Genomic DNA, 12,921 nt, shown 5'->3' with positions numbered 1-12,921 from the left:
TAATTTTTTTATTTCCTTTATTTTTTATTCTATTGATGATTAAACCTAAGATCATTGTACATGTTAGAGTAGCTACCCTTGCAGTGAGCTATAGCTCCAGCCCTGAGTTATTGTTAATATTACCACATCGAGTGTACTTTTGCATAATTAGAATTTGATTTGGGAGGCCTGAAGAGATAGCTGAGCAGTTAGTTATGAATGTTTGCTGCTCTTGAAGACAAGGGACCCAGGTTTAGTTCCTAGCACCCACGACTGGTGGCCCATAACCACGTGTAACAGCTCCTGGGAGTCAGACACCCTCTTCTGGCTTCTTATAGTACCTGAATGAAACGTCGTATACACTCAGGCCCCCCCCCCCCATATATATATATTCGTATACATACATACACAAAGTTTTCTTTTTTTTTTTTTTTTTTTTTTTTTTTTTTGGTTTTTCGAGACAGGGTTTCTCTGTGTAGCTTTGCGCCTTTCCTGGAACTCACTTGGTAGCCCAGGCTGGCCTCGAACTCACAGAGATCCGCCTGGCTCTGCCTCCCGAGTGCTGGGATTAAAGGCGTGCGCCACCACCGCCCGGCACAAAGTTTTCTTTAAATAAATTTTAAAAAATTACTTTATTTCTGAATCAAGTTTCCTTGCTGATGTGTAGACACTTTGAAATAACAATAGTGTTATGATAATGCTGTGAACTTTTTTCCAGAAGTACTCTGCAACTGCTAGCCTGTCATCCAGGTTTCCAATTACGTCTTTCATCACACAGTTGAGCATTGTGAAATAATGTTTTTTTCCTCCCCTTTTTTAGGCCTTGATGTTAAAAGCGAAGCATGTCAGCGATTTTTCCGAGATGGGCTAACAATCTCATTCACAAAATCCTTACAGATGAAGAAGTGAGTGGCTGGAAGTTTGAGATTCATGTGAGTTTTCCATTTGACTTTTAAAAAGCAGATTGTATAGTGATCCTTTGGATGGGGAAGACAAGTGTGTGTGTGTTTGTGTATGATATATTTGGCCTACTGTAGTATAAAAGTGTAACATTTTAAAGTAATTGTATAGTGAATTATTTCTGTTAGAGGCAGCATGGGCATTTAAAACTACCATGAGATTTAGAGTTAAAACTACTGGGTTTAATCTTTCTCCCTGGTTCTCCAGTGCCTTTTGACCTTAGACAGATCACCCCATTTTATTGAAAATCTGATACAGTCAATTGTGAGATGTACTGCTATTTTAGATATTGTTAAGGAAGGCAAAACTCGCCCAAGGTGGAGAAAATGTAATGCATGTCTGGGGGACTTGAAAGATCAGTGTTGTAGAGGTAATGAGAAATGAACTCACTGCAGAAAAGGACAGCAAAGAAACATGTATATTTCAGAGCCATGAGTTACCGTTTAAACAGTTGTTTAGTCTGGATTCAATTTAAAATTGTCATCGTGCTGACCTTGACCTTGATCTTGATAGCCTCCCTATGCTAATTTCCTGCTGGGTTCCACCCTCCTGAACACTTAAGGGAAGTTCCTTGTTTGTGTATCCTGCATATTGGGCTTTAACAGCTTAGATGCAAGATCGTAAAACATGGGTAGTGAACTTCTGCCCTCCGGAGTTCTCCCATTGTGCTGTAAACCTGTATTTAAGACTTCCTCCCTCCTTCAATAAACTGCATTCGGCATAAAAAAAAAAAAAAAAAAAAAGCCAAGTTACAAGGCAGTAACCAGACTTCATGGGAAAATTCATGACAGCCCGCCAGACCTCCTCCAAGAATATAGGAAGCATTCAACATTATGTAAAACCCTGTAACAATGCAGGATTTTTTTCTTTTGTTTTTTTTCTGTTGTAGAATATTATTTTAAGGTGTGTTACTTTTGTTTATGTTGCATTTGTTTAACTCTGTGAAGCTGTGATACTGTGTCTGTCTGAAACACCTGATGGTCTAATAAAGAACTGAATGGCCAATAAAAAGAAAGAAAGAAAAGAAAAGAAATTGTCATCCTTTTTAAGTAGACTATTTAAAGTGATCTTAGGGCCCTAATATCTCCAAACTATGAACAGACACAATGCAAATATTTTAGTACTTATTATTTGTAGGATGCAATCAGATTTCACTTAGAGAGTGAAAGAAGTTGTATCTGGACTAATAAGATGCTGTAAGTGCTACAAACCTGTTATTTGTTTCACTATGGAAATAGTCATAAAGCAGATGATATTTTTGTGGTCTGAACATTTTTTTCAGTGAAGATGATGGGCTAAAAGTCCCAACATAACGTAATTTCTCAGATTTAGAAATGCAGAGCTTGTGAGTGTATAGTCTCCCATCTGGGGTAACTGATATATTATTTCAATTTTAGAATTGTTGCTTCTAGTGTAAGAATTCCAATGAGAGAAAAAAAATGGGAATTTGTATGTTGCCTGAAGAGATAGGGCAGAATTTGGCAACTCATAGTACCTATTTCATTTTTAAGCAGGTAGCTTTTTGAAAGTACACACCATATAAATTATAAAGCAAATTGATTTGGTCATAGTACTAATGAATTAAATATAATTCAAGTAATCAGTATAAAAATGAGGAGCTCATTTAATATTAAGATAAGGGTAATTAGGATGACAACTTGTGTTTGAAATTGCAATGTTTTCACATTCTGAATCACCTTTCTCCCATGTATAACAGAGATGTATTATTAACAATACCCATCGCCTGGTGGAGCTATGTGTGGCTAAGTTGGCCCAAGACTGGTTTCCACTCCTAGAACTTCTTGCCATGGCCTTAAATCCTCATTGCAAATTCCATATCTACAATGGTACACGTCCATGTGAATCGGTGTCCTCAAGTGTTCAGGTGCCTGAAGACGAACTCTTTGCTCGTTCTCCAGACCCTCGATCACCAAAAGTATGTTGGTTTGTTACTTTCAAAATTAAATATTAATATTGTTTTATTTTGTCTACCACAGAACTTTAATCTCAATCTCCTTTAACACAGAAAAAGGCTAATTACACTCTGAGAGGGATTTTACATTATGGTTTGAATTCTTTCTTTTATACCAAAGCTATGTTTTATTGTATTCTACTAGTGTTTAGTTTTTCTGTGTAGTAATAGTTGGGATCTGACAACCAAATGTACTTTGAAACTTTTAAGTGAAACGATATATAGCACTAACAGCCCTTTTGCATAGTCACAGTATTTTAGTTCAGGGCTTATGGCTTTTCTTCCCCTCTCTATATAGTTAATCCCTATTATATTTTATTCAACCTGGAAATAGTAATAATTTGGTTAATATAAGACATCTGTTTGCTCTATAATAATAATATAGGAGATTATGACTGATTAGAAACCTCAGATCAATAGGCCAAGATTTTTTTGTACTTCAAAATAGGTATATGTTATACATGCTTAAGTAATACATCACAAAAGTACAATGATGGAAATTATAAAATAGAAGCAGAATAGTAAAACTTTGAAATTTTACTAAAATACATGGTTGAAAACAAAAATTTCCTGTAGCAGTGTAAGCAGACTGTACTTTAGTTTTTTACTATATACTTTTAAATTTCTACTTTTATAGTTTTTATTTCCTTTAGCAAGTGCTATCGATAATAGTTTCTAAATTTAGACTTTAGGGAGACTTTTTTTAAAGATTTGTTTTTATTTCATGTGCATGAGTAATTTGCCTGTATGTATGTTTGTACACCATGTGCAGACCTGTGCCCTTTAGAGGCCAGAAGAGGGCACTGGATCCCCTAGAAATGGAGTTAGAGTCACCATGAGGGTGCTGGGAATCGAACCTAATTTGTCATAAAGCAATCAGTGCTTAAAGCTGAGCCATCTATCTAGTCCCTAGGGAAATATTTCAGAGATCTGGGGATTTTCTTTTCCTAACCAGCCAAAAAGAAAAAAGAAAGTCATGTGTACAATGTTTGGTTTATTTGGTTAGAGCTTGAAATCACCAGTAATGTGTTGAACTTAGAACTATTATTTTTCCAGTTCATATTGTTGCCACTAGATGGCTTACTTTAGCTTGAGTAGGATCCAGTTACCATCAAAGTAAAGATAATTTTCAAACTCAAAACTTCCATCTAGCTAGACATGGTGATGCACACCTTCAGTCCCAGTGACAGAGGTAGACTGGTCTTAAGGTTCGAGGCTAGTCTGGTCTACAAAGCGAATTCCAAGACTATGCAGAGAAACCGCGTGCGTGCATGTGTTCTGTCTGTATTTTCCTTTTTTAGTTTTCTCAGTGGGTCAATAATCTACTGCTTAAGAAACTCAAAGGAAAAATAAAACTTTATTCAACATAACTAATACCAAATTTTAGAGTGACATTTATGAAGATACATTTATGTATTTGAAGTCTGATTCTTACATAAAAACTGTCAAAAAAAGATAGGTGTTCAAAGCCTTTGAGTTTAGTGTGTGTGTGTGTGTGTGTGTGTGTGTGTGTGTGTGTGTGTGTATGTATGTATGTATGTATGTATGTGTGTGTGTTTGTATTCGTATGTATTGTAGCCTAGATTATGGTTACCCATATTCTAGGGAGTTGGCTACTAGCTGCTGAAATCAGAGGAATTTTGTGACTTCTCATTGTTAAATCTTTATAAACTTAAAAAAAAATTTGATTATCAGCCAGGAGGTAGTAGTTCATGCCTTTAATCTCAGCACTTGGGAAGCAGAGGCAGGAGGATTTCTGAGAGTTTGAGACCAGCCTGGTCTACAGAGTGAGTTCCAGGACAGCCAAGACTACACAGAGAGATCCTGTCCTGAAAAACAAAAAAACTTATCAAAGATGTGTTAGTCAGAATTTTCAACTCTGTCCCTAGTTGGATGCAGACATTATGATATAAAACCTAAAGGAAGCGTAATTTTTTTTAAATGTGACTCTCCAAAGGTTGAGTATCCTTTATATATGATGCTTGGAATTAGAAGGGTTTTCAATTTTTTTTCCAGATTTTGGAATATTTGCATAGATCCTCAGTAACGGACTCCCTCTAGTTCAAACATTTGAAATGTGTCATTACTCAGACATTTTCTGTTGTTGTTTTCTCCAACACAGGGTCCGGTCCCTCTGTGTAGCACTGGCTGTCCTGGAACTCTCAGAGATCCCCCTACCTCTACCTCCAAAGTGCTGGGATTAAAGGTGTGTGCCACCACCACCTAGCTAAAGAAAGCTTTTAGAGTCTGGATTTTTAGATTAGTAGTACTTCACTTGTGGAAAAAATTCAGATCATCAAAAATAGCTGATGGGAGTAGATTTTCTAAATTGTAAGTTATCTTATGACACTCACTTTGAAGTGTCTTGTATTGTTTGTTGACTTTTGAAAAGTTGGAAGTCACTGAGCTTCCGAGTCTGTTTTTGAGCCTTCCTACTTAATCATCACCTAAAAGTTGTGGCCAGGTCTTTATTTCCTCCACTGTTGAACTCATGTGGCCTCCCTCAGCTTTTAGCCAATGATAGGTAAAATTAAAGCTATTGGCAACTCTCTGAGACTATAACTCTCTATGGTGCTATCTTAAAACTGTATCATACTTCTCTCCCTCCCTAGGATTTTAAAGATAATTAAATGAAATTAATTGAATGTTTAAAATAAGAAAAACCTGATTAGTTAAAGGGGAAAGGGTCTCAGGTAAAATTCATGTATGTTATTCTTTTTGTTGTTTTTTGAGACAGGATTTCTCTATTATGTAGCTCTGGGCTTAATATGTAGACCAGACTCATAGAGATCTGCCTGCCTCTCCTTCCTGAGTGCTGGGATTAAAGGTATATGCCACTATGCCCGGCATATATGCTATTCTTTTTAAAAGAAATGTATCCAACAATAAAAGTAAAACTACATTTAAAAGAGCATAAACAACCTGGCAGTGGTGGCATATGCCTTTAGTCCCAGCACTTGGGAGGTAGTGGCAGGTGGATCTCTTGAGTTCAAGGCCAGTCTGGTCTAAAGCACAAATTCCAGGACAGCCAGAACTGTTACACAGACAAAACCTTCGCAAGTACCCCCCAACGACCATCCCCAAAAAGAACATGCACATTCTAGGCTATGGAATCATTTAAATTTTTTTTCTACGTAGAACTGGTTGGATGTTGCCAGTTCCAGGGTGTCTGGTGTCTCCTCCTGACCTCCACTCACAGGTAGTGCACATACATGCAGACTAAAGGGCGACCCTGACCCTTTATCTCCCCGTAAACTAACAGCTGAAGGACGTGTAGCCCTACAACGAGTGCAAGAGGCCCTGGAACAGGCTCACGTGCAGTATATAGATCTTTCTTCTCCCTTATTGTATTTGGTATTTTGTTTTACTCATTCACCTACTGGAGTGTTTTGGCAAACAGGTCCTATTCTATGGGTACATTCCCCAGCTTCTCCAGCAAAAACCATTACTCCTTATCCACAGGCTGTTGCTCAGATTATATTTAAGGGAATCAAGATCAGTGTTCAAACTTTCGGTAAGGAGCCAGATATTGTGGTGACCCCATACACCCAGTCTCAAATAGCATGGTTGCAAGCTAATGATAATGATTGGACCATATTGACATGCTCCATGCAGGGTCGGTTTGATACTCACTACCCCTCCAATGATGTGTGTCATTTTTTTAAATTGCATCCTGTTATATTTCCCAAGATAGTACAGATGACTCCTATTCCTCAGGCCCGTGTGGTATTTACTGATGGCACTTCACATGGTTTTGCTGTGGTAGTTTCTGGTAACATAGTAAAGAGAATGAAAGTCCAGGGCACTTCTGCCCAAATGGCAGACGTACAGGCGCTGTTGCTTGCTTTACAGATGTTTTCTGATGAGAGTGTAAATATTTATACTGATAGTCAATATGTGGCACATGCCATTATGCCTTTGGAGACAACAGCCTACATACCATCCATTTCTCCCATTCATGAATATTTATTGCAAGTGCAAGGACTTATATGGTCCCGCTCACATAACTTTTATGTGGGCCATATTAGAGCTCACACTCAATTGCCTGGACCTCTAAGTGAAGGTAATCAGAGGGCTGACGCCATTACTCGTGTGGCTGTCACATTAGTTTGTTCTGCCTTTGATAAGGCTACTCAGTTGCATCAACGTTATCATCTTAATGCTGGATCTCTTCGTCATCATACAGGCATAACCCGGGAACAAGCCATCCAGATAGTTAAATCATGTCCTATTTGTGTGGAATTTTTACCTGTTCCTCATTTGGGAGTTAATCCCCGAGGACTTTTACCTAATCATGTGTGGCAGATGAACGTCACACACGTACCTTCCTTTGGAAAATTACAATATGTCCATGTGTCTATTGATACATATTCTTCTCTAATTTTTGCTTCTGCTCATTCAGGGGAAAAGATTAAGGATGTAAAGAATCATTGCCTTAATGCTTTTGCTTACATGGGAGTGCCAAAATGCATAAAGACTGATAATGGTCCCGCCTACAGCAGTACGGGATTTTCAAAATTCTGCCAAGACTTTTCTATTGTTAATAAGACTGGTATTCCTTATAATCCTCAAGGACAGGCTATAGTAGAACGCTGCCATCGTACCTTAAAAACATATATTTCTAAAGTAAAAAGGGGGGAGCTAGGGGCTCATCTCTCCTCTCCACATTCTATTCTTTCCCTTGTTTTATATATTTTAAATTTTTTATCGGTGGATTCTGCTGGAGTATCCACTGCAGATAAGCACTGGAGGGCTCCTGTTGCAAATCATCCTCTGATGCGATGGAAGGATCTTTCTACTGGCACTTGGAGGGGACCCGATCCGGTGTTGGTGTGGGCCCGGGGATCTGTTTGTGTCTTTCCACAGGACAATGAAGTTCCTCTTTGGGTTCCTGAATGCTGCGTGCGCCCTGTGGCTGCTGCTGAAGCCCAACATGGCAGAGACCTATTGGGCCTTCGTAAAAAACTCTCCCCTTCTGATGCCAATGGGGATTGAGAGCCCAATACGGCCAGCCTTGGCAAACATTATTGTAAGCCTAGGGACTGTAGCCATGTGGTTGGATTCTTCAGAAGGTAATGTATGGTAACTTTTTTCAAAAATGTTAAGAATGTGTCACACCTTGGAGATTAAGGATAACCCCGAAGGTCAATGACCTTCATTTGTTAACAGTAACATGCCAGCTAAGCCTTTTCACATTTTGCAACCCTCTTCAAGCTGGTGTAGTACCTACTTTTCAGGAATGGCTCTGTGCAACATCTATTGGCCTCCTGAAATTCTTCTAGCCTCTTTTGAAGACACCTTAAAATTTGTGAGCCTGAATGTAGCCATTAATGAGACCATTAGTTCTGCTCCTTGTTTGCTGTTTTTGTTTTTGTTTTCTTTATGGTTCTTAGTTCTTTTGCAGACCTGCCAGCCTAAGTAGTGCTGGGATCAAGAAAAATGGGCCTTGGTGGTTCGTGTTCCTGGAGCTGCGTCCATGCCAGTGGACCATGGCAGTTAGACACAGATGATGCTAACACGCTCCAGAAGAGACTGACATCACTGTTGCCGTTGTTGCTGTTATAGCGGTGGTGGCCACTGCTGCTACTATTTCTGGGATGGCTATTTCATAATTGGGTTCTACAGCTAGCACAATGGAGACCCTGGCAGCAAAAGTAGCTACCACAGTTAGTTAATCTTTTATTTTATTGGGCATGATAAATTTAATTCTACATTTATACATTTAAATTGGCTTTGAAAGTTGTAAAAATTATTTAAACTCAAGTTCCATTTGTTTTTGGGATACCACTTTACAAGGACTCCTATTTGCAGTAAGGCTCGTTTAAGAAGGGAATGGCTCAATCGCCTTTAGCCTCCTGGCTATGGGTGGGTTAGGACTACTGTTGGTCTTTTCTGGGTCGCACAGATTGCAAGCCCAGCGCCACTTTGAGATCTTTGGCAACAGTTTACTCTACAGCTCACGTGGTTGAGCCTGTATGATAATGAGTATTCAGAGACGGGTAATGCTTGGGGGGCGCTCACCAACCTAAGACAGAGCACTTGCGGGGCCTGGGCAGGTGTCTCCGTGACGGGTAAGGTGACCTGCTGACGTCCCACGCAACCTAAGTCAGAAGCTCATTTTTTAGTAAAAAGGGGGGACCTGTAGGGCCCTGGTCTCCTCCCATATTGAGTAAAGCCGTTGCCTGCTTGCCGACCTTGACCAGATGTCCTCCCTATTCTAATTCCCTGCCGGTATCCACCCTCCTGAATGCTTTAGGGAAGTTCCTTGTTTGTGTATCCTGCATATTGGGCGTTAACAGCTTAGATGCAAGAATGTAGAACATTCAGTAGCAAACTTCTGCCCTCCGGGGATCCGCCATTGTGCTGTAAGCCTGTATTTAAGGTTTCCTCCCTCTTTCAATAAACGGCATTCGGCTGGCACCCGGCTTACAGCCGTGGCGAATGACTCGCTGTTTCTTGTCTCTATTTTTTATCCGCAGCCCCTCGCTCGGACATGGTGAACGGGTGACAGTAACGCGGGCGTTACCGTTACAGCAGACAAAACACTCATAAATAAAATCTGAAAAAAGAGAGAGAGAGAGACTAGAACTAAGTATATCAGCTCAGTAGTCTCATTCTAGTTACTAAAGAAATAAAAAATACATAACAAACATATTCATTCCTTTTTACAAGTAATCCCAAAAGAGATCTGGTGAGCCAAATAGTTAGGGGGGGTTGGGGCTAGAGAGATGGCCCAGTGGTTAAAGAGCACTTGTTGCTTTTGTAGAGGATCTGGATTTAGTTCACAGCAGCCACATGGTGGCTCACAATCCTCCTCAATTTTGGCTCCAATGGATCCCATGTTCTCTTCTGGCCTCTGGGCACCAGACGTGCCCAGAGTGAAATATATACTGCCAAATACTCATACACATAAAATAAATACTGAGATTTAATGACCTAGAATTGGTCTTCTAAGCAAATTAAAAGGTAGGAAAATATTAAACTTACTGAAATATGATAGTCGAGGTCCTAGAGAACTTAAAATTTAGATAGCTACAATTAGCTTCTTGTATTTCTCTTGGTTTCTTGAGACAGGGTTGCCTGGCTACCCTGGAACTCACTCTAGACCAGGCTGGCCTTGAACTCAGAGATCCGCCTGCCTCTGCCTCCTGAGTGCTGGGATTAAAGGCAGGTGCCACCATCACCCAGCCAACAATAAAATCTTTATTCAGCATTCCCCTTTTTAAAAATAGCTGTAGGCATTATTTTTGCCTAGAGTATAATAGAGAAATTGTCTTTCCTTCCCCCTTACTGGCTTTTAAAATACGGCCTTCTAGAGTGTGGTAAGGTGTAAAAGGTTGTCTTAAGTATTTAGCTTTCAGATATATTTAATTCTTTTGTAACCTTTTAGTTCATTTTGAGTTTTTTAAATGGCAAAGTTGATTAATAAGATGGGAATTGAATGCATTTATATGAGTCAACAAAAGTATCCAGATGTTCTAGTTAGTAATAACACATATTATACCATGGTATAATTGTTTTTCTTTTTTTTAATTTTTTTCCCTTTCTGTTCCTCCTGCAATGTAAGCAGTGTATCAAACCTCCTCAGCCTTTGCTCATGATAGACAAGTGTTCAATTCCTGTGACATATGGGGCTAGTTTTTAATTGACAGTTCACTTTTAGGCTTCAAGATTTATATGGAAATTTTAACTGCTTATAACTACGGTAAGAAATTGACTGAGGGGTGGGCAATGGTGGCACATGCCTTTAATCCCAGCTCTCAGGAGACAGAAGCAGGCAGATCTCTGAGTTCCAGGACAGCTAGGGCTGTTACACAAAGAAGCCCTGTCTTGGGGTGGGGTTATTTACTCAGAATTTTTTTTACACTAGATTATTAAATAGCTTTTCCTTGCTATTACTTGAGCCTTTTAACCTCATAAATTATTTTAATATAAGTGTTTTTAGGTACTTAGGAAAGCCACATTCTCGTACAGTGTGATTGCTGAGACAGAAACATGGTTTTTTTTTTTATTAAGATTTATTTACTTATTATGTATACAGTGTTCTGTCTGCATGTATGACTGCCCACCAGAAGAGGGCGCCAGATCTCATTACGGATGGTTGTTGAGCCACCATGTGGTTGCTGGGAATTGAACTCAGGTCCTCTGGAAGAACAGCCAGTGCTCTTAACCTCTGAGCCATCTCTCCAGCCCCCAGAAACATGGTTTTAATTCTTCACTAGCAATACTGATAGGAGCAGTGTGTTCCTACAATCTAATTTGTGCTGGCTACTTATGCTTCATCATAGACAGATTACTGTGAATGTTTTGAAGTCCTTTATGAATGGTTTGACATCAATTGGTTTTACTATATCAGTCAAAATAGTACTTTGATTTTTCTTAAAAGCCAAAAAAGTAAACTTTGATGTTAATTGCATTACAGGGTTGGCTAGTGGATCTCCTCAACAAATTTGGCACTTTAAATGGATTCCAGACATTGCACGATCGTTTTATTAATGGATCAGCATTGAACGTTCAGATAATTGCAGCCCTTATTAAGTAAGTTATATTTTAAAATAAAATGTTCAGTTTTCTGTTAGTTTCTGAGTTTATTTTGGCTCAATTAAGAAATGGAGGGGGTTGGGGATTTAGCTCAGTGGTAGAGCACTTGCCTAAAGCGCAAGGCCCTGGGTTTGGTCCTCAGCTCCTGGGGGGGGGCGAGGAATGGAGTAGTGAGGATGTCTCAGTGGTTAGTTACCTGGATGTTCTTTCAGATGTCCTGTTCCCAGCACCTACAGCAAGTGGCTCACAATTGTCTTTAACACCAGCTCCAAGGGATCTGATAGCTCTGGCCTCTGAGGGTACCTGCACTCACACGCACATATTCCAATCCAAATGCAAATGTGCGCACTCACGCATGCACACACACACAAAATCTAAAAACAAGTAGTAGTTGAAGTGGAGATTTTTCTTAGTTGTTATTTGGATGTTTTTAAAAATACTGCATGTGCTGTGAGAATTTACTAAATTGATTTTAAGAAATTGAGTATTTACAGGAGTTTCCTATCTTCTTTCAGACCATTCGGACAGTGAAAAAATACTTTCTTCCAATAATAGAAATGGTTCCACAGTTTTTAGAAAACTTAACTGATGAAGAACTGAAGAAAGAAGCAAAGAATGAAGCCAAAAATGATGCTCTTTCAATGATTATTAAATCTTTGAAGAATTTAGCTTCCTGGGTTCCTGGACAAGAAGAAACCGTAAAGAACTTAGAAATATTTAGGTTAAAAATGATACTTAGGTAAGTTCCTTAATCTTTGGAAGGAATCATGTACAGGAATTTCTACCATCCATGTAAAACTGAATTTCTTTTACAGATTATTGCAAATTTCTTCTTTCAATGGAAAGATGAATGCACTGAACGAAGTCAATAAGGTAATTTCTAGTGTGTCATACTATACCCATCGGCATGGAAATCCTGAGGAAGAAGAGTGGCTCACGGCAGAGAGGATGGCTGTGAGTCCTTTCACTTTTTTGGGGTGTGGGGGTGGTGAAAGCCTTAGAGACATCAGGGAAATAGAGAAAGCCACCAGCCAACCTTACCTCACCAACTCTGCAGCTTCCAACTGTGAGTTACTTCCTGTCTACCCATGTCTATATGCCTTGCTGTTCTGCCATCTGATTTGCTCTCTCCGTTCAGCTTCATCACTTCCTCTTCCTGCCCAGCTTTGTCACTTTCTGTCTGTCTGCCTGTCTTTACAGACCTCCATGGTTAACTAGTGTTGGAATTTAAGGCATGTGCCACCACACCTGGCTGTTTCCAGTGTGGCCTTGAACTCACAGAGATCCTGCCTGCTCAGTGATAGGATTAAGGGTGTGTGCTACCACTGCCTGACTTCTTAGTTTACTTATAATGGCTTCCTATTTCCTCTGATCTCCAGGCAAGCTTTATTTATTAATGCACAAATAAAATATCACCACAATCAATAGGCAGAAAAGTGTTCACAATGAATGAGGAACATGTCTGAGAC

The 12,921-nt window shown here is 39.4% G+C and overlaps 1 protein-coding gene across 1 annotated transcript; it reads left to right on the top strand.

The window, feature by feature from the left end:
* The first annotated feature begins 801 nt into the window (after positions 1-801).
* LOC131899663 (probable ubiquitin carboxyl-terminal hydrolase FAF-X) lies at positions 802-11,983 on the top strand. Its single transcript, XM_059251157.1, has 4 exons — positions 802-911; positions 2,657-2,875; positions 11,334-11,449; positions 11,968-11,983. The coding sequence occupies exons 1-4, from the start codon at positions 822-824 to the stop codon at positions 11,981-11,983; spliced, it is 441 nt and encodes a 146-aa protein (XP_059107140.1). The 5' UTR covers positions 802-821.
* The last annotated feature ends 938 nt before the right edge of the window (positions 11,984-12,921 follow it).

This window comes from Peromyscus eremicus, chromosome X (assembly GCF_949786415.1).
Source record: "Peromyscus eremicus chromosome X, PerEre_H2_v1, whole genome shotgun sequence".
Classification (NCBI taxonomy): Eukaryota; Metazoa; Chordata; class Mammalia; order Rodentia; family Cricetidae; genus Peromyscus; species Peromyscus eremicus.
The sequence above is the reverse complement of the archived record's forward strand: the minus strand, read 5'-3'. Positions and strand labels throughout refer to the sequence as shown.